General features: G+C 41.7%; 2 protein-coding genes across 2 annotated transcripts; one reads left to right on the top strand and one right to left on the bottom strand.

Annotated features, from left to right (window-relative positions):
- Nucleotides 1–1,524: 1,524 nt before the first annotated feature.
- On the top strand, nt 1,525–21,012 carry atp10b (ATPase phospholipid transporting 10B). The gene is made up of 21 exons (XM_008284460.1): nt 1,525–1,991; nt 4,424–4,622; nt 4,950–5,035; nt 5,329–5,435; nt 6,620–6,751; nt 6,994–7,121; nt 7,558–7,810; nt 10,406–10,605; nt 11,658–11,816; nt 12,531–13,068; nt 13,158–13,258; nt 13,344–13,470; nt 13,564–13,748; nt 15,867–16,134; nt 17,060–17,136; nt 17,230–17,355; nt 17,452–17,652; nt 17,794–17,874; nt 17,981–18,085; nt 18,346–18,533; nt 19,813–21,012. The coding sequence occupies exons 1-21, from the start codon at nt 1,582–1,584 to the stop codon at nt 20,096–20,098; spliced, it is 3,957 nt and encodes a 1,318-aa protein (XP_008282682.1). The 5' UTR covers nt 1,525–1,581; the 3' UTR covers nt 20,099–21,012.
- Nucleotides 21,013–22,141: 1,129 nt separating this feature from the next.
- fbxl3l (F-box and leucine-rich repeat protein 3, like) lies at nt 22,142–24,638 on the bottom strand. Its single transcript, XM_008284459.1, has 4 exons — nt 24,279–24,638; nt 23,876–23,998; nt 23,552–23,723; nt 22,142–22,884 (listed from the first exon to the last, which is right to left on the bottom strand). The coding sequence occupies exons 1-4, from the start codon at nt 24,636–24,638 to the stop codon at nt 22,241–22,243; spliced, it is 1,299 nt and encodes a 432-aa protein (XP_008282681.1). The 3' UTR covers nt 22,142–22,240.
- Nucleotides 24,639–25,785: the final 1,147 nt, after the last annotated feature.

Raw genomic sequence — 25,785 nt, 5'->3', positions numbered from 1 at the left:
GGCAGATGCTTTCTGCTTTGTAGTGTTTCCATGTCACTGGCGTAATTAGTAATGCACAGACCTCTGCTCTTTGGAATCATGTGTAGTGTGCTGTAGCTCGAAGAATGTGTTTTGTTTTCTATGTGTGCGTTGTGTGGACTCACAGCTGCGCCACTGTGAAGTCGGTGTGTAAGCCAAGCCAAACCCAGCCAGCGCTGACTGGGACGGGTGAGAGGGTGAGTCTGCCACACTCGCACCACGCCACTCCCCTGCTGTACTCGTATTTAGTGGAAAAACACGCCGAGCTACCGTGGAGGGATGCCATCTATTTACAGACAAAGTAGAAAATAATTAAGAAATCAGATTTGTAATAAATCACCTGCGAGATGCATGCTGTCCTTAGAATCCAAAAATAAAGCTCCATATATCTCCAGGTGCTTTAAAACATTCAGCTTCCCTCCTGTTACTATAAATAAGCCTGCATTTCAAATTTAAGCACAATAAATGACTGACCCGATGCAAATCAGGCCTCTTTAAACAGGTTTGGCAGCCTGCTCTGGAAAAGACAACATATGTCAACATGAGGAAGTGGAAAGCATCCTACATGCATGCCATCTGTGCAAGAAGCTGCTTTGTTGTAGTCCATCAAACATAAGAGTCTCACACACACACACACACACACACACACATGCATGTGAACAGATTCGTTCACCCACTTCTGCGTGATCGACAAGATCGGCTCTCAACATGCGAACCTGAAAATTTTACAAGCATCTGCCCTCATAGAGCCGTGACGAGAAATCTTCCTCCTGTCAAAGCTTCTGACCTCTGACCTTTCCAGTGAAACAGCAGCTCAAGTGAGAACTGGATCTTCCTGTATGCACCAATAAAGAAACGTATTATTTTAACACCTTCAGTGTTATTAAGAAGAACAACACAGTTGGTAGTGTCTTTCTAACAGTGTGACCTGCATTCTCCATCTGTACACTCCTGTATCTGGTGTGAGAGCTCTCTGTGTTCATGCAGACTCTTCATATATGTTTGCCCCAGGCAGTCTGCTCAGTGTTGTGTTGTCAGTTCACATCTCTTTATGACCCACTGCACCAATTTTCTGCACTGCCAGTATCAGATTGTCAGCTCATTTGTGGGTTTTGTCTCGTATATGCTGTCAAAGTGGGGTTTTTTAGGTGAAAGTGTGTTAATTTTTTATTTTTCGTAAAACTTACTCAACTACAGAGATATCAGCGACTCACCGTGCTGCAAAGTGGAAGAAAAATCACAGATTCTGCCGAAATTAGATTATTGGCAGCAAAATTAAAATCGGCTGAGTCACTGGAGCACTCGCAGCTACATTTCTGGGTGTAATTAGTTGACTTATTTTACCTAACTGATGCAGGAATGCAAACACACCTGTCAATGCAAGGGGCGGACTCAGACGAGGTGTGCTGTCACTTGTTTCAACACACAGGCCTCACACATTCATAGAGAATCACTGAAAGGAGAGCATGGGACAGACGAGTGTCTGTAAATCGAAGGAACGGTGAGGTTTGAGAGGATGGCAAGGAAAAGTTGGTGAGAAGAGGGAAAGCAACAACCAGAGCCATGACGTGGAGGAGTCCTCTGGCCCTGATGAGGGACGCTCTGCGAGGTCAGAGGGCCCGAGAGAAGGACCTCCGCAACCTGGTGTCCAACCTGCCTTATGAGGGACTGGAAAAGGCGAAGCAGCCCAACCGCTACTTCCCATCAAATGCCATCAAAACCACCAAATACACCCTTCTCCTCTTCATCCCCATGAACCTTTTTGAGCAGTTTCACCGTCTGGCCAACATCTACTTTGTGGGGTTGGCTATTCTGAACTTTATCCCCGTGGTGAACGCATTCCAGCCTGAGGTAGCTTTGATCCCCATCTGTGTCATCTTGTCCCTGACGGCCCTGAAGGACGCCTGGGAGGACTTCAGGCGGTACCAGTCGGACAGGAAGCTCAACAACACGCCGTGTCTCATCTACAGCAGGTAACTGACCGGAAACACAGGGTTGTGGTGTTTACGCATGATGTGACAAAGTGGAACACTGTTGCGGTTAACGGCACCTCCACATGTGTGTTTGTGATTCTTATCTTCCTGCTATGTGTAGATCTGTGTGATTGTGTGCTACGCCTCTGTGTGTGTGTGTGTGTTTTACCTCCTCTGCGTTTCAGCACCCCGTGGGAATTTTTTGACTTAGAAATAGAAAAATGTGTGGGAGATTATTCCTCTTTTGAAGAGCCTCACAACAATATGTCTCACCATCACATTGTGCACATTTGATGAAATCCTCATCTGGGGTGTTGCGTCAGCAGAGACAGTAAGGTTAGCGCTTATCTATTTTTGAATCACTGGTGAAAAATAAATTATTTACAAAGGAGGGTAAACGCTGTCATTTTTTCAACCTGTTTACGGCTGTGATTTCGGAGTACAGTGGGGTGAGGAGGAGGAGGAGGAGGAGGAGGAGGAGGAGGAGGGTTTCCTGTGGATCTGATGTGAGGCCTCATCCTCTGGACGGGTTCATCATTAACCAGCTTGCCTTCAAATTTCCCAAGAAGAGTCAGCAGGCATCAGACGGAGGAAAAGCCTGCAGCGTGTGTGTGTTTACAAATGTGTGTTCACGTGTGTGTGTGTGGTGGTTGTGGGTCCAGGTGGCCTGAAGTGTGGACTCCAGATGCAGCATTTCAAACACTTCAGAGAACACGTCGGTCCCTCTGGACCTGTTAGCGGACACAAGTTGCCGCCGCCGCCACCGCCACCTCACACAATCACATATGCAGCCATAGCGAGCAGGTTCTCTGGGGCCTCTCACGGCTCGCTGGGTGGGAGATGCTGAAGCCTCATTTCGGGCTTGTAAAGATTAGCGCACAATCGATTGAGCGAGATTTCTTTGAAGTGGTTTCCTAAAGAAGCTCAAGAATAAATTTAGGGCTTCTTCACACGTCCCCTTTTCTATCCAGGTGAAGTTTATCTGCTCAGGTGTCTGTGCTTGAGTGTGATGCTTCTTATCTTCAGAGTCATCTTCCATCTCTATGTGAAACACTTGTCAATCCTCCTGCCTTCAACCGTGCCAAACATGACACACGCCGGCTTTTTAATGACAGTGTCTGAATGCCAAGTCATGTTCTTGTGCTCCTAAACATGTTCAGATTTAGTGCTGCCGACTGAACAGCCTTAAAACCAGTCACCACACCTCAAAGGTGGATCCTGTCTGCTGCTTTAAAGAGTTCATGTCACTGAATCAGTGTGTAAATGTGGGTCATATCTCACCTTTTATCAGTTAAACACTGATTTAAGTGAAGTGTGTCTTTATCTCTAAAGAAAATCTGTAAAATACTACATATTATGAGGCTTTATCGCAAAGACACACCACAGCAATAAAATGTTCCTTTTATTACTTTGAAGATTAAAAGTCTTGATTTTGATATTGTGAGAGTCTTGAGGCAGAAATTCAACCTTTTTTGGGTTATCATTGACGAGAAACAGAAGGAAACAGCAATCTTGGGTCTGTCAGATAAAGAAACGTCACCTGGCAGCACCTATAAAGCTCAGTTTGTTTAATTCATACAAAACCAAATCCTAATAATGACAGGTTACCATTGTAAGGGGAGGGTTATGTAATAGCCACCTTTGGACAGAAGCAGGCTATAGTGACATCAGTCCTCTCATGCAAAGCTTAAGTATGTCCCAAAATGTTTAAAACATGGTGAATGCAAAGCTAAAAGCCTTCTGAATACGTGTAAAGACCTTAATGCAAAGTCACAAAACACCTTTGAGAAATGGACCTCCCATAACTGAAATTAGACTGTCTGACGCAGAGACAGCGTACATGCCGTCATGCTCTCCGGACATGAGAAGAAATATTCGTGCAACCTGGTAAGTATTCTCTAAACACAACATACTAAAAATACATAAACCTCCCCTCCTGGCTTTGTTTGGAGCGAGGTGTGGTGTTATGTAGCAGCTACCCGATCAGGTCCTACATGCAGGGCAGCATACCTGCAGCTCTGTGTCACTGCCGGTTAACCAGCCTGACGTGCAGATTGTTACCATAATGCATCTCTGGGAACAGCCACAGTTCATAATGTGCAGTCTTTCTCTAAACATCTCTACAAGAAGTTTCCTCATTCTAAAACACATCTGGGCAGCTCTCCAAAAATAACAGCATTGATTTTTTTTTTTTTTTCAAAAGTTGGCTTGTGTTGCTTATTCCCTAACTTAAGCAGGTGCTGTTTTTTTTATTATTTTTTATCTATGACAAGTGAATCGATATCTCATTTGATTGCATAAACATAGACAAAATACGGCAATGATGCCAATATCACAGCTAATAAATGTGAGTAAAATCAATAGCAAAGCCACCTGAGGATTCGTGTGCCTTTTGAGGATCCTCTGTAATGATGGTTGGTGTCTGCTTTTAGGAAGGAGAAGCAGTTTGTGGAGAGACGTTGGAAGGATGTGCGAGTGGGAGATTTTGTGAAGGTGGTTTGCAATGAGATCGTCCCTGCAGATCTTCTCCTTCTCGACACATCAGACCTCAAAGGTGTGTGTCTCATAGAAACAGCCAACCTGGATGGAGAGACCAACCTGAAGCAGAGAACCGTGGTTTCTGGGCTCTCGGTGAGAAAAATCTACTCCTTCTCTATTTAAATTGCTCTTTCCTTTCAGTCTCCATTGCTCCTCCTCCTCTTCTTTGTGAATGAAATTTTATGCACTTTAGCAGAACAACTGTGGCGTGTCCTTACAGAAACTGCAGGTTGTTATGTTAAGTGAGTGATGACACAGACAGAGGAAAAGAAAGAAAAACATACCTGCTGGTTTACATACCTTTAATGCATTTTTTTCCTGACTGCAGAAATCATTAAGTCATTCTCGAAGCACAGGTTCAGCTGTATTTAAAAAGTTTCCACTTTTACCGGAATGACTTTGTCTCCTTTCGTTTCCCAGAATCCAGAATTTGAACCTGAAAGCTTCAACAGTGTTGTGGTGTGCGAGAGGCCTAACAACAATCTGAATCATTTCAAGTGTTACGTGTAAGTATCAAATACACAGATCACATGGGTTCCCCAAACTTTCAGAGCAGCACGGCTAAACTAATTCCAACCCACTGGCTGGACTTTCTGATGCTACCAGAGGCATTATTGGGGCTGTAATAGACTATAATCGATTTCCTCAGGCACCACAGCTCTTACAGATGGTCTGCCCATGCTGTCCAGCTATGGCCATAAAGCAGAAGAGAATTGCTAATGGGGAATATATAAGCGCTAATGAATATCTAACAAGATCTGACAGTACAAAGGAGGTTTCTCACTTTCTCCCGCTGCAGAGAGAAACCTGATAAAGAGAGGGCGGGCGCCGGGATCGAGAGTCTGCTGCTGCGAGGCTGCACAGTGAGAAACACAGACCACGCTGTTGGCTTTGTGGTTTATGCAGGTACAGGCTTCATCTTTTCAGCCGGCTCACTACGTTAACCTCAGACTTTTAGTGCTTCTTCTCGGGGCTTTAGCAAATATTCCTGAAATACTGAGGTCCACAAGTAGTCATTCAGTTTTACATCACATTTAGTCCCTAGTTTTTCATATATATTTTTTCATATCATATGTGTGTGGATTTTTTTTGTTTCTTTGTTTTTGTTTGCTTGTTTTTTTAAAAATCGAGGCACTCCAGGAAATATCAATAAAACTGATGTTGGTCCATTTTAATAATATATGTCACCTTTTTCCCTTTTTTTTTTTTTTTTTTTTTTTAGCTTTCGCAAAATCATGTTTTTTTTTCTTTCTGTGACCAATCAAAGGAATATCAGTCAAACTGGTATGGGTTTATTAATTTCAGAATTTTTTCTTAAATCTGTTTTTACAAATGAACTCCTCATTTATTTATTTACTTATTTGCTTTGAGCTAGATGCTAATGTTGGCATGCAAACGCACTCACAATGTCAATACTAACATGATGATGTTAATCAATCCAATTTTAACAGCACTTCTCCAACAAATCGAATGCAGTGTAATGTGCCTTACAAGTGATTAAATAAACAGAAGCACATAAAACATAAAAATTGATTTAGACATTAATGCACACCACATGAATAAATAAGCCACAATATGAGTAATTAGTATGATGAAAGATAAATAAAAGATAATGCAATCTATAAAACCAGGTCTGGCTAGTATGATTTATCATTTCATTGTTCTCATCCTAGTTTAGCATGTTGAGATTTACAAATTCATACAAAACACTAAGTACAGCTGAAGCAGATGAAAGTGTGATGAATTCTGTCTGTATTTATGCATTAAAGTATCTGATGACATGAAAATATCAGTTGTTATAATTGTAATTCGAAGCCATCAAATAATTTTTGAGATGTTTGCTAGAACAAATGAAACAGTGGCTAAAGATCTCATAATTTTGCACAATAAAAACTATAAACTCCCCTTAATACCACAATAAACAGAATAATGTCCCAGAACTCTTCACGGGACATGACCTCAGTATGTTTTTGTCCCTGTATTTACTGAGCCAGAGTGAGCACATGTTTTAAGATGTGTTATTGATTTCCTTTGGTGTTCACTGACCACATAAAGTGTCTGAATCCACACCTTCTCCTTCAACCTTTAAGGCCACGAAACCAAGTCCATGCTGAACAACAATGAGTCCAGATACAAGCGCAGCAAACTGGAGCGGAAGCTAAACATAGACGTCATCTTCTGCGTCATTCTGCTCTTCGCCATGTGTCTCGTCGGAGCACTAGGTCAGTAATGAATTACATCACACAACCTTACAACTACTACGCAGACTGATTCATGATTAGTACATTTAGATTTACGAGGGAACATTAAATTTCCAATAAAACAAAAGAGACTCACTTTGGCCACCGGCCCAAACTCGTACTGAGAAAAGAGGTAGGAGACAGGCGAAGGTGTGGTGCCAAAAATAGCTTTCCTCCCTGCTCGACAGTCAGTGTGATTAATCCTGCTGTCCTCATACATGCAGGTCACTTCTTATGGCTGCAGGCGCTGCCTGGCGTCCCTCCTTACCTGGTCGCCGACAGCAGCGGTCACCTGGACGGTCCCAGTCTGTCTGGTTTCTACATGTTCTTCACCATGATCATCCTGCTGCAGGTGGAGCCGCCTGACTGTCTGACAGAAAGTGTTTGGGGAGTGTTTTTATTAATGTTGAAGTCATTAAACTAATCTTCTCTCCTCCTGTCTACTTTCCTCTCGGGGTTACCTTTCACCTTTTCCCCTCATTTTCTTTTTCTCCTCATTCTCTGTTTTTATCACCATCTGTACTTAACTCATCTTTACATTTTCCCTGCACTTCTGCTATCTCCTGTTATTAAATCATTGTCATTTCCTTTCTCTTTTCTGTTTAAACACTTTCTTCTCTCGTGTTTATGCCCCTTTCTCTTGATCTCACATCTTCTGTTTTTTCTACCTGTCGCTTTTCTTCTCTCCTTTTTCCCTCCATCGCTGCTCTTCTCACCTCTCTGTTTTCATCTTCATTTCCTTCTTCCTTTCCTTCCTCCCTTCTGTGTTCCTCTCCTCTCCTCCCCAGATCCTGATTCCAATCTCCCTCTACGTGTCCATCGAGTTGGTCAAGATCGGTCAGATCTTCTTCATCACTAATGACATTGACTTGTTCGATGAGGAGACAGATAGCCGCATGCAGTGTAAATCTTTAAACATCACCGAGGACCTAGGACAGATTGAATACATCTTCTCAGACAAGACAGGAACCCTCACTGAGAACAAGATGGTGTTTCGACGATGCTCCGTCATGGGTACCGAGTATCCACACAAAGAGAACGGTAAGCCTCAACAACGACACACAGAAAGCCCTAATATTACTTTACAATATGGTACATACAATTGTGAGTGGTATATGAGATAATGACCCGTTGTTACAGACTGGGAATATAATATTAAAGAATCATTAGGTAATAATTACTCCACATATTGACCACTGTCTTCATGAGTTGTTCTTGATTAACTCTGAATTAGCCACCAAGCAGCACAAAACTAGTAACCACTCATTAATCGCTCATTACTTGATCATTAGTCGCAGTTTTTTGTGAACCCCCCACACCCAACAAACAAAATGACACCTCGCACCGAGTAGTTATTAAGCAGTCTCTCATTACTTTGTGATTACCTGACCATTACGCCCCCTTTTAGTGGCCCCTCAAGTAAAGTGTTACATTAATAGTTCTGAAGTACAGTATATTCACTCAAGAGCTTACTGCCAGCTCTGTGATCAGTGATGCTCCACCAATTACGATGTGAGTCCATTTGCCGGTTTATAACTTCAATGAAAATAAATTACTCATAAAAAGTTGATGTTCATTGTGGCACACTCCCAGAAGTTAGCACAGAATGGATTCTTATTTTAGCCATTTTGGATATAAATTCACCACCCACAGGCCCAACATTACATTTCTCTGATACTTCAGTTCATCACAAGAAAGCTGGAAAATGCACACATGGTTCACGTTGGTGGTTCTGACGTTGCACATGACTGCTGCAACACGCTGGCATGCTAACATTTTGTATGTAACATTAATGTGATCTCAGATTTAGCCCAAAGTAAGGCTGTTTACTTTTGTTTTCGTCTGTGCTCCAGCGCAGCTTTAAATTGGTCAAACTGCATAATGTGTTTTGATTCAGGGCTGTTTGTCACCTGTTCGCCCGCAATGAACTTCCTGGTTGGCTTTGTAGCTTTGTGGCTTATTTCCATGTATGCTGAGTTGTTATTAGAGCTGCTTCATCTGCATTTGTGACTCTTTATTACAGAGTCTTGAGTCTTTTCTATATTAATATCAAATTGAATCAGACTACATGTTAACATTTGACGTCTACTTTAAACAGTAAGATATTTGCGCTCATGTAAAATGAAAAACTACCCATTTAGATTGTCTATATAAAAATATGGGCCCCTCTGTAGGAACTACATGCCACTTTTTTGTTTCTCAATACTTTGTATGTCCACCTTTGTTTTTGAGGATAGAATGTGTCCACGATATTGGGGATACCACGTTTCTGGAGAGATGTTCTGCTGTTCTTTAGAGATTTTTTTTTTTCCGCTGCTCTTTGCTGGAGGGGTTTTGTTGGCCTACCTTTCTCTTTAAAAGATTAGACAAGTGTATGACTGGATTCAAGTCAGATGACATACTTGGCCAGGTCATTGTTTTCACTTTGTTGTTCTTTAGAAACTCTTATGAAACGTTGGCAGCGTGCTTTAGAACGTCACTATGCTGGACTATTCTTCTGCCAAGTTTCTGCCAACTTCCAGTCAGCCAGTATTTTGGTGTCTCAATAGACATTCATGGTGCCATCTGTAAATGTCATCTCACCAACACCTTTAGCACTAATCCAGCCTCATATTATCGCACTACCACCTCCGTGCTCCACTGGTCGGACTATACATTCACTGTGATAGACCTGGCCAAGTTCACACAAAACCTACTCAACCCCACCTGAGCTTAACAAATGCATCTTATCTGACCGAAGAATGTCCTTTCAACATTCATTAGGCTTCTTTTGCTGCTCTTTAGTAAAGTTTTATCAGGCAGTTTTGTGTTGAACAGCAATTCAGGGTGTTTTTCTTGGATGTTGTCCATAGATCACACTGTCTGAGCTGTCACAGAAACTCAGATTTTCATTGATAACCGTTGTGCCAAGTCTGAAGCACCTGCCTGTTAGTTTTTCATGAGTAGATTGTGCAAGTATCACACTCTCCGCTGTCTCATTTTACAAAGATGCGCACTGCAGCTCTGATTTGTGGTACTATAGCTCATTCTATGCCTCTTGATTACAGTTTTAGCTGCTTTCCAATCTTCCTGTATCATTTTCCATCTTTATGAAGTTTTAAATTCGGACTTTTTCAGCTCCACTGGCCACTGTTTTCCACATGGAGCCAGGATGCAGACGTGCAGATAGACACTGCTGATAGGTCCAAAACTCTGCGACGTTGTTGTTTTTGGTGGCTCATGAGAAGAAATACTCAACTTGTCAAAAAATAATTATTGAGAGTTGATTCAATTCTGAATCATATGACATATAAGTGACGGTGCAAAGGGATGTACTCACTCCTGTTGTATACTGTATTATAGCTCATTGAAGAACAGACCTTCCTTCCCCCAGACAGAGGCTGTCTAACCTGTGTCCTTCAACACTGCAGTTGTGGCTCATGGCTCAGCATTTGAAAAGACAAAAGCCACTCTGAAAACAAATAAACTAAAACCAGCTTGATTGATATTACCTGAAGTGCATGATTAGAAAAACATGATTTAGCAAAATAAATCAAGAGAAGAGATAACCATTTTTCTCTTCAAATGAACCCTTCACTTGATCTGAGTGCACACAGTACATGTTTTATGTGTCAACATGGTTTTTGGGACTTGCAGCCATCCGCCTCGCTGTCCTTGATGAACCAGAGTCAGAGGAGGAGGTCATCTTCAACCAGCGTCCACAATCCCTGCAGACTGGTTGGTCCCTGGATGCTGAGGACACAGCCCCCCGAGACACCACACAACGCCGTGGCAGCCGACGCAGGAGCAAGGTCGCAGGAATTGCTCAAAGCGATGTGGCCTTCAGCAGTCCACTGGTACGATGATTGCTTAGTCGGGAAGAAAAGGAAGATAGATTTTTAATTATTATTTTTGCCTGTCTTGATAATATAAACACGGGTGCATAAATAAATGGATCAAACATATAGTAAACTGGAATGATGCTGCAGTAAAGCTTTTGAACTGTAGTCAAACCGTCTGTGTGTCTGTGCTCTAAACTACGGCTTGTTCAGGGTTAGAGGCGGCTTGAACTTATCCCAGCATGCAATGGGGTAAAGAACACAGAGCAATTAGTACATCATAGAGCTGACAACATTAGATAAAATCCATCTACAGACTGCACCGTATGAATGTTAATCAGTTATTGTAACACTGCACTTTTTAAAGATTTCATTTTAAAAATCTTTTAACTTCTGATTAGTTGTAAATAAGGATGTCCTTCCACAGACGTGTTTCACATCCAAATCCACACTTGGAAGACTTCAAACTGCCATTTGTTTACCCAAATCTGACCCATCCTTGTGTCAAAAGGCCTCATGGTCCCAGTCCCTGCTGCAGATGGCCGAGCTGCTAGGTGTCAGTGATGAGCACATCCATTTTGGCTCAAAGTTGCCCCTGTGTCTGTGACGGGACATATGGTCATGCTGAGCACCATTTGGCACAGACCACTGATGTCACATAAACTGTAAACGTGCACTATAGATTAGTCACCGTCGTCTTGATATACAGTACAGTATCTCCATGCCTATTTTTGTCCCCGGGGTAGAGAGCAGAGGCCAGGAGATGCAGGCTGAGACAGAAAAAAAATCTTGTGTTTATTCCAGAAAGGCAGCACAGAGCCCATCTTTAGCGCTCCTCACGCTGCGCCTCTAACAGAGCAGAATGTTAGTATGAATGAAACCTTCCTCCCTTCCTCCTGTCCTTCTGTCCTTACTGTAATCCCTCCTTGCACAGAGGCAAACAAAACTGGACGAAAAGTTTAAAATCTATAAAACTTTCTCCAAATCCCCCACAAGTCAAATGCGAGCAGGAAACAATTTATCAACACAAGCGTTTTAATTAACAAACTGATTAACTTTTACTCCAACAGGAAACTGAGGTGATTCCAGACAAGAAGCTGCTTCAGCAGATTAGCAGGGCAGAGAGCAGCAGCGGCAGCAGGAAGACAGATCCCTACCTGGACTTTTTTCTGGCTCTCGCCATTTGCAACACAGTGGTGGTTTCCATGGCAACAGCTCAGAGACGGAGGGTGAGCGTTTCGCTGTGGATGGGAAGTGGAGATGGAGGGCACAGTCGGGAGAGAAAAGATGGACGAAAGATTTGTCCTATTAAAATTTCCAGTAACCTGCAACTTGGAACGTGTAAATCAATAGCAAGAAAACATTGTGGAGAATCTGTTAACTGTCTTCATCATTATTTTATGATTTCTACGCCTCTGCAAGCTTTCTGAACAGATATTTAGCTGCAAGAGGAATCCACATGATTTAATCAGCAACAGGGACAACAAAAAAGTTACAATTCTTCCCATGAGCTTCTCGAGAGTGTTACAGTTATTCTAAATTGTTTGCTTGAAGCTTCTTCTTTGTCATCAGTTGTCATTACTAGTTTTCCTTCACCCTTAAAGCCCCTGTTTAAAAAAAAAAATCCAGATCTTTTGCTACAGAGTAAAGAGGGACTTGCAGGAGTAGTCAGGGTAGGGTTTTTTTTCTTAATTTGAGCATTTGCTGCTCCAGACTGTGCCATTCTGAGCTCTACCAGATGGGACAAATCTGTGTTTTTTTCCCATTTGAGTTTGTAATTTAAGGTAAATGCACAAAAAAGAAACAGAGTGGAAATAAATGACAAACTTGTTTTTGGGAGGTCTCATGTATCACCATATGTGTAATGTGGTAAAATGGCTTCATATAACAAAATCCTGCTTTTTTTCTTTCTTTCCTTCTTTTTTAAAAAAAAACTTTATCAGGTGAGTGTGTCTCCACGCTCCTACCACACCACTAATCTGCTGGAAAGGTTGTCCAGTCTGGTGAAAAACGTCGGCTCTTCATGCCTTTCCTCCTGCAAGCGCAAGCCCAAGAGGAACCGCACCTTCTCAGAGAATTCAGTTGTAGAGGAGGACCATTTTCGTCCCTCTGTAAAAATGGAGACTACTAAAGACACCTATGGGCTCCAGACATGCTCTCTCCATGCTGCATCCCAGAGCAACAAGCCTGCAGCAACCTCAGGTGATCTGAGGTACGAGGCAGAGAGTCCAGATGAGGCTGCTTTGGTGTACGCCGCCAAGGCATATGGCTTCATTCTGCTGGCCCGCACCCCTGACAGCGTGACGGTGAGGCTGCCGTCTGGGGAGGACCTGGTGTTCGAGGTGCTGGACACCTTGACCTTTGACTCCAACAGGAAGAGAATGTCTGTTCTGGTGCGACACCCAATCACCAAAGAGTATGTGCTGTTCACTAAAGGTGCAGACTACGCCATCATGGAGCTGCTTGGTACACCTTATGCAGGTATGTGCAGGTGAAAGTACATTTGTTGGTCATTTCATACTCAAAATGTAACTTTATAAACATATATATATGTATTGTATTAACTTTAGAGCACTTCAGTGGCAGTAAGAAGAACATAGCAGCTGATACTCAGCATCACCTCGACTGCTATGCCAAGGAAGGGCTCCGAACACTGTGTGTTACAAAGAAGGTACGAAATCTGATGTGTTATTATTTGTCAGCATTTCATTTCCTTATTTGACAAGAACTCATCTTTTTTTCTGCATGTGCTGCAGGTTGTGAGTGCCAAAGTGTATGAAAGCTGGTTAGTGGATAGACAGAGAGCGCTGGCTGCTATAGATAACAGAGAGGAGCTCATCATGGACACTGCTGTGCAAATGGAGACAAACCTCACTCTGCTAGGTAACGCAAATCATTCACAACACTTGCTGTACATCTGTGTGATAAGATCTGTGTTTGAATGAGGCCTGTTTGTGGTTGTGCGAACTCCTGCAGGGGCAACAGGCATCGAGGACCGTCTGCAGGAGAACGTCCCCGACACCATCATGGCGCTGAGGGAGGCTGGCATTCAGGTGTGGGTGCTGACTGGTGATAAACCAGAAACAGCTGTCAACATTGGCTATGCCTGCAGGCTACTGGAAGAGGAAGACCTAGTGATTAACATGAGCTGCAATAACAAGGTGAGTAGGGCACTGTGTGCCCAGCTGAAGGTTGGCCATTTGATTTAGAGCGGCTTTAGTTGTTGCCTATGTGAACAAAATGATAGAGCTAGTTTAGGAAATCAAACACTGAAAGAAAATGGCCAAATACTTCATTGCAGAGAGTTAGATGGGAAATTTGACTCCACTCTTTGGTCTCTATTGTAAATGTGTAGTTAGAACTAGCAGCTAATTAGCTTAGCTCAGGATGAAGACAGAGTCAGGCTCACTGTTTCTACTCTGCTGCTGGTAGTATCATCAAATTTACTGCACAGATGTGAGAGTATCGTCAATCATGGCATCTAAGTCTTAGAAAGAAAGAAAATGACTATATTTCACTCCTTTTTGAAAAGTTAAACTTAGATCTCTTGATGATTTTGATTACAACAACAAAACCTCCAAATGTACTTGTGCTAATGTAAACCCGCTGTAGTTCTAACAAAGCCAGTTCTGATTTGGCAGAATTTGTCAAAATAAAGGAAAACATCATCTGCATAAAGCGATGTGACGTTTGAATAAAGACTGGTTCACAGTCCTGTGATTGCCAAGTCGCTTGTGCTATAAGTCTCCAGAGATAGTGTAAATATTAAGAAGGATGGAGGGCGACCATGTAAAGAAGAATTTTCATCATACCAGATTTAATGATGGGACTTTTACTGGCAAATTACTTCCCAACTCAAATTACAAGTTCATACTTTTTCTTGCTTTTTTGAAATAATGCATAATTTTAAAAAGTGATTTATCGGGGCCCAAATATAAACCTTAATGTTTGAGCGACACAGCAATCAGTGAACACAGTTTTTAGATTCATTAATCAAAAACTGAAAATAGTAAAGACCCAGAACTCTCTCTTAAACACTGGCCTTTTTAAACAGATTAAGATTTATAATATAATTTCTATTTCACATATCACATACAGCTTGTTTCAGAGGGCAGCGCTGACCTTTTTAACGGTCATCCACGACAAGTTGTGTGTTTTCCGAGCAGCGGCTTCAGGAGGTCTCACCTGTGAGCTTGTCTCCGTCCAATTTAAATGAACGAACCTTTTTGACCACTTTTACATTCTAACTAAAGGTCAAACCCTCACATTTCCATCTGAGAAAGATAAGGTGTCTTGGTGGGTCCTGCTTCTCTGAGGTCATTAAAGATCTGGTAGCACAGGAATGAACCCTTCATAGCAACCTGACCACGTCTAATCATCCTCGGCCTCAAATAGACCAAAATTACCTGTCGGCTCTAACGGATACACAAGGAACTTTCTGAAACAAAGGGGCTGCAGTTCTCCCCTCGGATGGAGTAGTCACTGATGATGAATGGAGTTAGATACTCCCAACACAATAACTAATGCTTTCATATCTAATTACAGTCTAATATTCAACCCTCAGAGGAAATACCCTTCCTCTCATAATTCAGAGTGGAGGCATATTAGTAATGAACTATTTTTTACCACCGTAACTCGATGACCACCTGAGAGATGCACTCCCACAACCATCATCCTACAAAGCCTAATGAAATTTAGACGGTATTTGATAGATGGAGTAAAAATAGGGTGCAGCCTTTTTTTTTCTTTTTTTTTCTTTTTTACCAAGTCAGTTTCCTTTTGGCTAAGAGACTGGAGTTATTTACGCATAACAATGATGAGTCTGATGGGAGCACAGCCTTATAACTGCTTACACACAGATATCATGAATGTGACTCAACAGCACAATAATGTTGTTTGTTTTACCAGCACATACTGTAATCTGTACCCTGCCGCAGGGATATTTCTGTTTATTTACTGGAAATTTTAAAAACAATTGATTGTTCAGTTAATTGTTTGGTTTAAAAATGGCCAAAAAAATGTGAGAAAATATTCATCAACTGTCAAAATTACATCTTCATATTGTGCATTTTGTCTGAAAAACTGACCAAAACTTAAAGACACTCAGTTTACTATCACACCATATAAAGAAAAGCAGGAATTCTTTATTCCTGAGAGGCCAGAATGAACAAATGTTTGGCATTATTGCTTGAAAAGTGACTTAAACAATCAATTAAAGCTTTATAAAAATGCTAATAATAGTAATGTTATGAGATAAATATGCAGCTAACCCTTTTCAGCTCACGTGTACATCCATCCTGGACTGCACCCTGGAAGAGGTGAGGAGGTACAGCGCGGACCCTCGTAACGTGGACACCACTCCAGACATTTCTCTGGTGATTGATGGACGCACCCTGGCCATGGCTCTGTCGCCAGACCTGCAGGAGCGCTTTGTGGATCTGGCCAAGCGCTGCCGCTCTGTGCTCTGCTGCAGAGTCACACCTTTGCAGAAGAGCAGAGTGGTGAAAGTGGTCAGGGAGAGGCTCAAGGTCATGACGCTCGCCATTGGTAAGAGAGAAATGTAGATTTTGTATTAGGACACGTATTTTTAAAAAAAGAAAATTAAAAAAAATAAAAGTTTATTTGCACATTTTCTTGACTCATTTACATAATCCAGAATTTTGTTACGTGCAATTTTAAATTTAACTCAGAACACTATCAAAATGAAAATGACTGTATGGAAACAATAAGTTTTATGAAAGTGTGAGGTGACAGAAATCAGAATAAGAATAAACATGTTGGACAAAGTTTAGAATATAGAGGGCATTTTGTGTTTCCCCACGACAACTTTAGGTCCACTTTCCTCAAAACATCAATAAATTAATCACCATTGTGTACAGTTGGGTTTTGAAAGTGAGTGTAATTCTCAGAAACAATCAAGGGAAAGATCAATAATCCTAATATCCCTTTAGAACTATTGTACTTAATGTGTACGTAAACTATAAGTTGTGTTGTCTTACATCCAGATGACACAGTCCTGTTCTTGGAAAAATTAAATAAAGTAATATTAAAAGTAACTGATATTTATATAATAACAAGATATCAAATGGGACAAATTCTTATCTTGTGATGAACGTACTGCAGCTTGATACACTCTAATCACTATCACAGTGTTATTTTTTGGCCTTCTGTTTTCTTTCAAAAAAAAAAAAAGCTTTAAAAACCCAGAAGAAAGACAGAGTAATCAACTAGCTTGGAACGCAGTGCAGCACTTATCAGCAAAAGAGCCAGATTTTTATATCACAGGAAGGTGGAGACCCAAAATGGAGCTAAAAGAGGGTGAATATAGGTCATAAATGTCATAGAGAGAATATTTCTCAGTGCCATGTATTAAACTCTCAAATATATACATGCTGACATAGCGTTAAAAATTCTTTGGGTCTTTCTCGAGGCTGTGTGTCTGTGATTAAGCGAATATTCACTCTGGTTTTAGGTGATGGTGCAAATGACGTCAACATGATCCAAGCAGCTGATATTGGCATCGGGATATCCGGTCAGGAGGGGATGCAGGTTGAAACTCATCTGTTTTAGCTTCAAAGATGTGTTTTCTTCTACTGTTATCACAACCCCAAACATATTCTGACTCGTCTTTGTCATTGGCAGGCGGTCATGGCCAGCGATTTTGCCATATCTCGCTTCAGACACCTGAAAAAGCTTCTCCTGGTCCACGGACACTGGTGCTACACTCGACTGGCCAACATGATCATTTATTTCTTCTACAAGAACGTGGTGAGTGTTTTAGCTGCATTAGAGGGCTCTGTTTTCTAAATTAACCTGCTGCACTGATTCATCATCTAATCATCTGTGGTTTAATGTGTTTCTCAGGCTTATGTGAACCTGCTGTTCTGGTATCAGTTCTTCTGCGGATTCTCCGGCACGGCCATGATCGACTACTGGCTGATGATTTTCTTCAACCTTTTCTTCACCTCTGCGCCTCCCATCATGTTTGGGATCATGGACAAAGATGTTTCTGCAGAGGTGCTGCTGGGAGTTCCTGAGCTGTACAGGACTGGACAGGGTGCAGGGGTCAGTGACGCTCAGAAACAACAGTCTTTATTCTGGGAAGGAAAATCTGATGGGTAGCTGCAGGTTTATAGAGCTGGGTGCTGAGTAAAATGTGAAGAGTATTTGTTTTGTATTTAAAGTTGTGTGCATGTGTGTTTACAGGAATACAAATGTTCAACTTTCTGGGTTTCCATCCTGGATGCCTTCTATCAGAGCCTGGTTTGCTTCTTTATTCCATATTTGGTAAGAGACACATTTAACTCGTCCTTCTATCATCACTGTGTACTGGTCAGCTACGAGTTAACTGCTTTCTGCTTTAAATCTGACAGCATACTTCATTTTCCCTCAGGCTTACCAGGATTCAGACATTGATCTTTTTACATTTGGAACTCCATTGAACACAATTTCTTTATTTACCATCCTGCTGCATCTGTCAATAGAGATCAAAGCCTGGGTGAGTGCTGAACTGATGGATATCTATTTCTAGATGCAATCATGTTATACCGCCGATGAGTCAAAACTCTAATCACTGAGTACTATGCATGATAATTGCGCGTAATAATAGACTTCACAATTGTTTGTAGGACAAGTATAATTGGTTTTGCATTAAGCTATTCTTCTGCAGCACAAAACCAAAGAATTAGCAGGAATCTTTTCTACTAACAGGATCATTACCAGCTTATCTAAATGCTGTTTTCTGTGATTTTCTTGAAGACGGTGGTCCACTGGGTGATCATGCTGGGCAGTGTGGCGCTGTACTTCATCGTGACGCTCGCATACAGCGCCATCTGCGTCACCTGTAACCCTCCATCCAACCCGTACTGGATCCTCCAGAGCCAGATGGCCGACCCCATGTTCTACCTTATCTGCCTCATCTCCACTGTGGTGGCTCTGCTGCCCAGGTACCATCAGCGCTCTGCCCCCTGTGTCTGTCAAGCTTTAAAGCCGGTGGGGGGGCTGTAATGTAATGTGCTGCAACAGAGTCTTATTTTTGGGTACTTTCTAATATGGTAATTCTTTTTACAACAGACGTGCACGGCTCCCCATATCACATATCTCTGAAGATCTTAGAAGCAGCATAATGTGGCCTTCCTAACTTATTTCATTTTCTTGCTATTTTTATCTCCAGTTATATGAACTGTATAAATATATACTGCTGCAAGTAAAAAAAAAACAGTGCAGGAATGTCAACTAATTTTACTCTGATGTCTGTTAAAAGTGAAAATAAAACAATAGATGCTGGAGGAAAGTTTTTATTAGACAGTGTAGTGAGCTGCATTGGGAAAAGCAAGACTCGAGACGAGCAGCTTACACAGCCATGCTGTAAATTCACAGTCAGTCAGGATATTAAATTTTAAATGTGCTCCAAACCTGTTTTTCTTCATAAGACAACCTACGAGAGAGAAGAAACTGCCTGCAACTGAAGACTGCTTTTCTTGTTCAGTTAGCTGTTTTACATTTAAAAAATCAGACAATAAATAAAAAGGCTAAAATTAAATTTACACTAAAACAAAATGAAGAAAACAAGCAGTGTTTGTGATGTTACTTGGAAAATGACCCAAACAGATAACTATCACAATAGGTTGAGATAACGATTGAGAAGTTAGAATAGTCTTTAGAAGTAAACCTTGAGCAATCACAAATGGCAGAGTTCTTCCTGTTGATTGCTCATTCATACTCTATGTCTAGTTGAGCTTTATAGAGCAGTAGTTCCCAACAAAAAATCTGAGGGATCCCAAGACTGATAAAGGAGGGAGATGATGCTACTTTTCTCAGATGTGACCCTTTTTCTTGGCCTGTAAAAATCCTTAAAAAGAATCTGAGAAGGCAAATCATCTCTGCACTGAGGCAGCTACTAACCTGTAATAAGGGGCCACAAGTCATCATACCATCATTCTAGTCTACTCTTCACATGTTTGAACCTTTCCAGCCTTAATATTAGATTATTTATATATTACTTTAACCCTGATGGCATTGTGAGGTTGTTGTGGTACATGTTTGATTTGTAATGAACTAGTGTTAATTGTGAAGGTCAGGAGTGACTGCACCACAGTTCGGTCTTCCTCTCTGTTGCTGATGCGTCTGAAAGTGCTGATATTTAGAGGGAATGCTCTGATTTACATCAAAGGGCCGCATATTTTTCTCTGGCCTACTTTCTCACCACCACACACTCTCCCCCAGGTACACGTTTCACGTGATGAGGAACTCTATCGCCCCCTCCCCGCTCGTGCAAGCGAGGCATCTGGACCAGCTGGACCCCTCCGAGAGAGAACAATGGATCAAGGAGTGGAGGAGCTTCAGGGGCGGAGGGCAAGTCAAACGCTCCAGGCTGTCAACCCCGCCCTCTCCCAGCCTGGAGACCCATGCGGACATTTTTCCAGAGTCTCCCACTGCCTCTGATATCATCGGGGATGATTTCACACTGAACGTCATCAGTGAAAACTATCAGGGGCCTGTACATACATAAGAAACGGAGGCAACATGATGGGGAAAAAAAAGAGTACTGTGATGATTATTTATTTGGAAAATTGTAAATATGTGAACTGACTCATGAGAGGATGTATCCCATGATAGAGTAATGCTTCATTTTGGAAAAGCAATCAGGGAGAAACACTCTTCCTCTATGACTGGAGTCTATTTTACAATAAACTACTCACAGGCCCTCTTCTTCTTCCTCTCCTCATAACAAAGTAACACATAAGCCTGTTACTTTCCTGATGGGTTTTCAGCACACAGTGGTAACCCAATTAGTCATGCCACCCACCCATCCAAAAAGTGGCACTTTTCCAGGACAAAATGCTTAGCTGGTTTAATATATTCCTCTCACCTAGATACCCTAACAGGCACACAGGCAAAAACACGTGTGGCTTACAGATTTTCTATTCAGTTTGCCTGCATTATTTGTTTTTTTTCTCTTTGCTGGCCTGTGGGTAGTTTTGTGCACATTGTGTTTATCTGTTTTTAAAAAAAATGCCACGGAAATACATTTTATTTTCCACGAGCGTGTGTTTGTGTGTGCGTCAAGCTTTGAGACAGAGCGTCGACATCAAACAAGCAAAAAGGTAAATTTAGAAGAATCATAAGAAAAGACTTCTAAGCTACAAAGTCTGGTGCTTTTTTTTTTATGGAAATGGAGTGTGCACAAGCGAATCCACTGGTAAAAAGGGCTGAGTTATCATTGGCATACTTCATTATACAGTAACAGCTCTGCTTATATAACCCCCCACTGCCTCCAGTTAGACCACTGCTGCCCTCTAGAGCTGAAGATGAGGCGCTGCAGAAAGGTCAAATGGGACAAAGTCAGGAAAACAAACCGACAGCTTTCAGGCTTCACTGTATGAAAGCCAAAAGAACACGCAACATTAAACTCATGTAAACACCTTTTTATTTCTTCTTTTTTTAAAATTAAGAATTAAATACAGCATGAGCAGAAGAAATAGCGGATGCACTTAAGCACATTTTTTACACTCCTGAGCTAGCTTATACCTGCTGCACAAAAATAAAAAAACATGTAAACATATGTGGTAAATAATTGACAAAAAGACAGCAAACACGACACAAGTCTTTACAAGATTCATCATATGGTACAGTGTGGCACTGGATACTGTGGGCCTGTCATGTTAAATGTGCAATTTTTTTGCACAAAATAAACTTGTATTACAAAGTAAAAAGATATCACTGTAAAAATGAAATCAGATAACAATATAAAAAATGTACACCTGAAATCCTTAAAAAAAAAAGGTTTTTACTATTACGAACTATAGGTGATGTTTATTGTATCAAAAGATTGATTTTTGTTATTTAGATTTGCTTTGTCTTAATCTTGAGGTTAACATAGACAACATTACAAGGAGATATCTCCAATACAGCAGCAACAGATTCTTGTCAAATGTCACTATATGACAACAAGAACAGAAAAAAATCAGCAGTTAAAAAGGAAAATTAGAGCAACGTGGCAAATAAAACCATTCTCTGTAGAAGAACAAAGTCCCACTGTCTAAAGCTAACTTCAACATGCTCTAACGCCACTCAAGCATTTAAAATGAATAACTGATGTTCAAGCATTTAAAACTCAGTTAAAATGTCGCACTTTGGGATGAAACATTAATAGACGTGGATAGCCAGTGTGTTTTCCTACGAGAAGTGACTCAACTGGAACTCTATGTTCTGTGCTGCTATCATTTAGTTCTCTTAGCTCAACCCCGAGAGAGGTGAATGCTGGGAAAAAATCATCAACTCAAGCAGGAGTGGTTATTTTTGAGACTATTCTGAGGAATATAGAAATAAGAGAGACAGCAAGATTTGATGAAGTAACCATAAGCAACCAGCAGATGGCAGATCCTCATCCTTAGTGGGTTGAGGAGGGCTGCAGACCATCATTTACAGACTGTAAGAACCCACAACGTCCTAAAATTCACATTACAACTTTAGTGCATAGAAAGAAATTGACAGACAGAAATAAACCAATCTGCCAAAGTCGTCTTACATCAAAATGACTGTAGGTAAAAATACAAGAGATTGTAAAAGTGTTTAAGTCTGACCTGTTCCCATCAGAGTTCATTAAACTCACATGCTTCGTACCAGCCCTCCACTCTGGCTTCCCGTCAGCCTACCAGGTGGGCATCATATCAGGGAACCACATGCGACCCAGGTGCTTGGACACCTCACTGTGGATCTGCTCCATGTTGTAGCTGCTGTCTGGGATCAGCACCTCCTCCATGATCGACAGCTGAGTCAGCCTGCCCCCGCACATCTTCACAAACTCCACGAAGCCGCTGCAGGTCACTTCGCACTCGCCCAGCCCGATGGCTGTCAGGCTTTTGCAGCGCTCTGCGATGCGGATCAGCTCCTCGTCCAGGGGCTCCAGGCCGTTGGCGCACACGACCAGCTCCACCAGCCGAGGGCAGTTCAGCCCAATGCGGCCCAGCATCTCTTTGCTGACTGCCCGGCCAAAGTACAGGTGGGTGACCGGCGTCTCCTCACAGAAGAAGGGCTCGAACTCCTCCTCATAGAGGAAGAAGTACATGACGATGTTGACCTTGGGCGAGTGTCGTACTAACGCCTCCCAGCTGCTCCTCTTGATGGTGTGAAAGTGTGTCTGTCCGGGGTTCTCACTCACCACATCGATGCGCAGGTGCTCCAAGTGGACGTGCTTTTCAGACGACAGGGCGAGGAGCAGCTCGTCGCTCAGGAGATGGTAGTTCAACGCCAGCTCCCTGAGGCCGTGGCACTGGTCTGCCACGCACAAGATACCTGAGGAAGGAGACAGTCGAACATCTGAACTTCTGGTTATAGAAAAAGCAAAGAATCATCTTTGAGCACACAATAACAAAGGAAATTGACAATGCAGATGTCAACTAGTGATGTTTTCTGAGCCTTATGTAGCTGCATGTCACAATAAAACAGAAACAACCCATATAAAATACATTTCATTAAGAAATACTTGATCACTAAAATGCAAAGAAAGTTATTTTAGTTGAACTTTTATAACTTATTGAGCTGGTATGACAAACTGTACCACAAAAAATATATATAAATATTCTCAGGTAGAAAGTTTTTTTTTTTTTTTTTTTTTTAATCTTGAAAAGTATTTTATATAGAGATCTAAAATTTCACAGATACCATTTAAAATGTCCATAGTTTATGATCAAAAAGTTTCAAGCAAATCACATGGTCGAGCAGAAGGCCCCTCACGATGAGAGATAAATCAACCTGTTTATCTTACAATGTTATAGGCTGTAAGTCCTGACGTGTAACAAACTAAATACATTAGATTATTAGAAAATGGTTATAAAAATCAGTTTGAGTTGGACTCTGATTTGCAATGACCCTTTCCTCTCCTTTCATTTCCCATAAGATCTCTAGTGTGCTGGGCTAATAAAAGCAAAAACAGGAAAAATTCATAAAAAAGAGTGCTGACCTGCTGGGGAGACATGAGGACAGCTGCTCATCTTCAGCAACTTAAGGGTGTCGCTGTTGTTGGCAACCAGCACCTTCAGGGACGGATCGTCTACAGGGGTGTCATCAATCTTGATAGAGGACAGAGACTTGGAGTTGACAAACACCACTGTCAGCGCAGACACAAAGTGGGCCTGAGGAAGAACAAACAAAGGTGGTTAGAAAAGGACTTCTTATGATTGTTGTTTTGTGCAGAATTTTAGCATAAAGTGCAAAACTCAGGATGAGGGAGGTAAATACAGTTTGCAGTCTGACAGGGACACATGAAGCACAGACTGACTCTTACCTGGGATACATCCATGAAGCTGGGCCGTGCTGTGGAAATCAGCCCCAGGGTCTTAATGGTACAGTTCACCAGCTGGGACAGAATGTCACAGGCCGCCTCTGCAGATTCTGTGCAGCTGTCCACCTGATTTACCAGCAGTGATTCACCATTTTAGAAAAAAAAAAAAAGAAACAACACACATTTAAAAATGAGGGGTGGAAAGATGGAGGTGTTAGAATCCTCTCAGCCTAGTAGGCCGACTAATGCCAGGACAGCTGATGTGTCATGATCGATTGTGCAGCAGATGGGTTGGATTAAGGAGAGCACATATTGTTTTCGAGACAGCTGTGTTGTGAAAATAGAGGAGGAGGCACGAGGAGGTGAAAGAGGGGAGGAGGTGAGCGACAGCAGGGGAGGCTCTTACTTTGAAGCTGACGTACTGCAGGTGTTGGGCGTGCTTCTTGATGATCTGCTGAATGAGGTCAGGGTGAGTGGAGCGTAGGTAAGACGTGGCCGGCTGATTGAGCTCAAACTCGAACCTCCTCCACAGGTCAGGGGTGTGAAAGACATCATTCCAGCACCGGCAGACAGACGAGGCCCTGGCCCGGTCCACCAGGGACAGATGCTGGAAGATCTGCAGGACGACGTGGTGGGGCAGGTTACCCCAGTCCTGCAATGGAGTCAGAGCGAAACCGGACGCCGCCCGCTTCTGTCTCTTAACCCTCTCCTCGTGGGAGGGGAAGGCCTGGCACATGGCTTTGAGACCTGTCCTTCCTCGTTTCATTCTGAAGCAAATCAGCCCCCTGTGGCACCATGAGAAGTAGGAATAGTTAAAACAATACTGCAACATTATTTGTACAGTAACACATTTGCAGTGTCTATATCCTTTAGGTTGATATCACACTGCAGTCAAACTTATCACTGTGGGTTTTAGGATAAACGTCTCTGGACGTCTGTTTTTACCCCCATTTGACCATCATACATGAAATTGCATAAACTTAATGTAGTTTAATAAAAATGTTGAATCTTTTATTATTTTGATGTTTTTTAAAACACTGGTTTGTACTGACTCTTAGAATAGTGGGAATTGTTTAGACCCGTCTTATAATAAACCACTTGCTCCAGATTGGAATGAGCAAATCTTGAATTTGCACATCCCACTTTTAAAAAATGCACAAAAGACCGTTATGTCATAAAGGCTTTCATTACTCTGAGTCGTTTGCAGCTTGCTTCAAAATATTAACTGTTTTACTAAATGCAATCTCTATGTTGATTATTACACAAGATCCACTCTCTGTATTCTCAAACTGTTGAACAGGATTCACAAACGTTTCCATAAACACTCTGCAGGCTAACATCAGACACCATCAAACCGAGAAGTTTTTCAGAAAAAGCTAAATGATCTGTATAATGTAGCAAAGTGCATGAATAACGATGGTAAATGCTTGGATTTTTTTTTTTTTAAAAAAAGCTAAAACACTTGAGGCTGATGCTGAAATATATCCTTTTTCTTAAAATGTGTCAGGAAAAGCAAATTTCCTCCCAGTCAGTGCATGCACCGATTTAAAAACTCCTTTCCACTCAACAGCAGGTCCACTCTTATTTTTTCCACAGCATTGCAGAGTAAATCTGAGCTGATATTCTTTTTTATTAAACAATGACCACTGGCTTCTGTTCACCCATTGTGTTTTAAGTAAAAGTAAGCAAACCCCAGCGTAGAAATACCAAGTAAAAGTCATGCAGTTTAATTTATTCTTAAGTAAAGGCGCAACAATTTCAAAATAAGTACAAATAAAAGTGCTCATTATACAGAATGGCATCTTTAAGAATTATGTATGGTAGCTTGTGAATTTCTCCTCGATGATTGATAAAGTTTTATCTTAACCTATATGATTACATTAGTGTTATAATATGTGTTATTAAACTAAATC

This window comes from Stegastes partitus, unplaced genomic scaffold (genome assembly GCF_000690725.1).
Source record: "Stegastes partitus isolate 25-593 unplaced genomic scaffold, Stegastes_partitus-1.0.2 Scaffold359, whole genome shotgun sequence".
Classification (NCBI taxonomy): domain Eukaryota; kingdom Metazoa; phylum Chordata; class Actinopteri; family Pomacentridae; genus Stegastes; species Stegastes partitus.
Note: the sequence above shows the minus strand (reverse complement) of the source record. Positions and strands in the feature narration are given on the sequence as shown.

What these genes read in the sequence shown, in the direction of transcription:
- atp10b (XM_008284460.1), top strand. Translation starts at nt 1,582, where the DNA reads ATGACGTGGAGGAGTCCTCTGGCCCTGATGAGGGACGCTCTGCGAGGT. An exon ending in AATCATTTCAAGTGTTACGT is followed by an intron (nt 5,036 to 5,328) that starts GTAAGTATCAAA and finishes CTCCCGCTGCAG; the next exon opens with AGAGAAACCTGATAAAGAGA. An exon ending in ACATGAGCTGCAATAACAAG is followed by an intron (nt 13,749 to 15,866) that starts GTGAGTAGGGCA and finishes AACCCTTTTCAG; the next exon opens with CTCACGTGTACATCCATCCT.
- fbxl3l (XM_008284459.1), bottom strand. Translation starts at nt 24,638, where the DNA reads ATGAAACGAGGAAGGACAGGTCTCAAAGCCATGTGCCAGGCCTTCCCC. An exon ending in GCTTCATGGATGTATCCCAG is followed by an intron (nt 23,724 to 23,875) that starts GTAAGAGTCAGT and finishes GTTCTTCCTCAG; the next exon opens with GCCCACTTTGTGTCTGCGCT. An exon ending in TCCTCATGTCTCCCCAGCAG is followed by an intron (nt 22,885 to 23,551) that starts GTCAGCACTCTT and finishes CTCCTTCCTCAG; the next exon opens with GTATCTTGTGCGTGGCAGAC.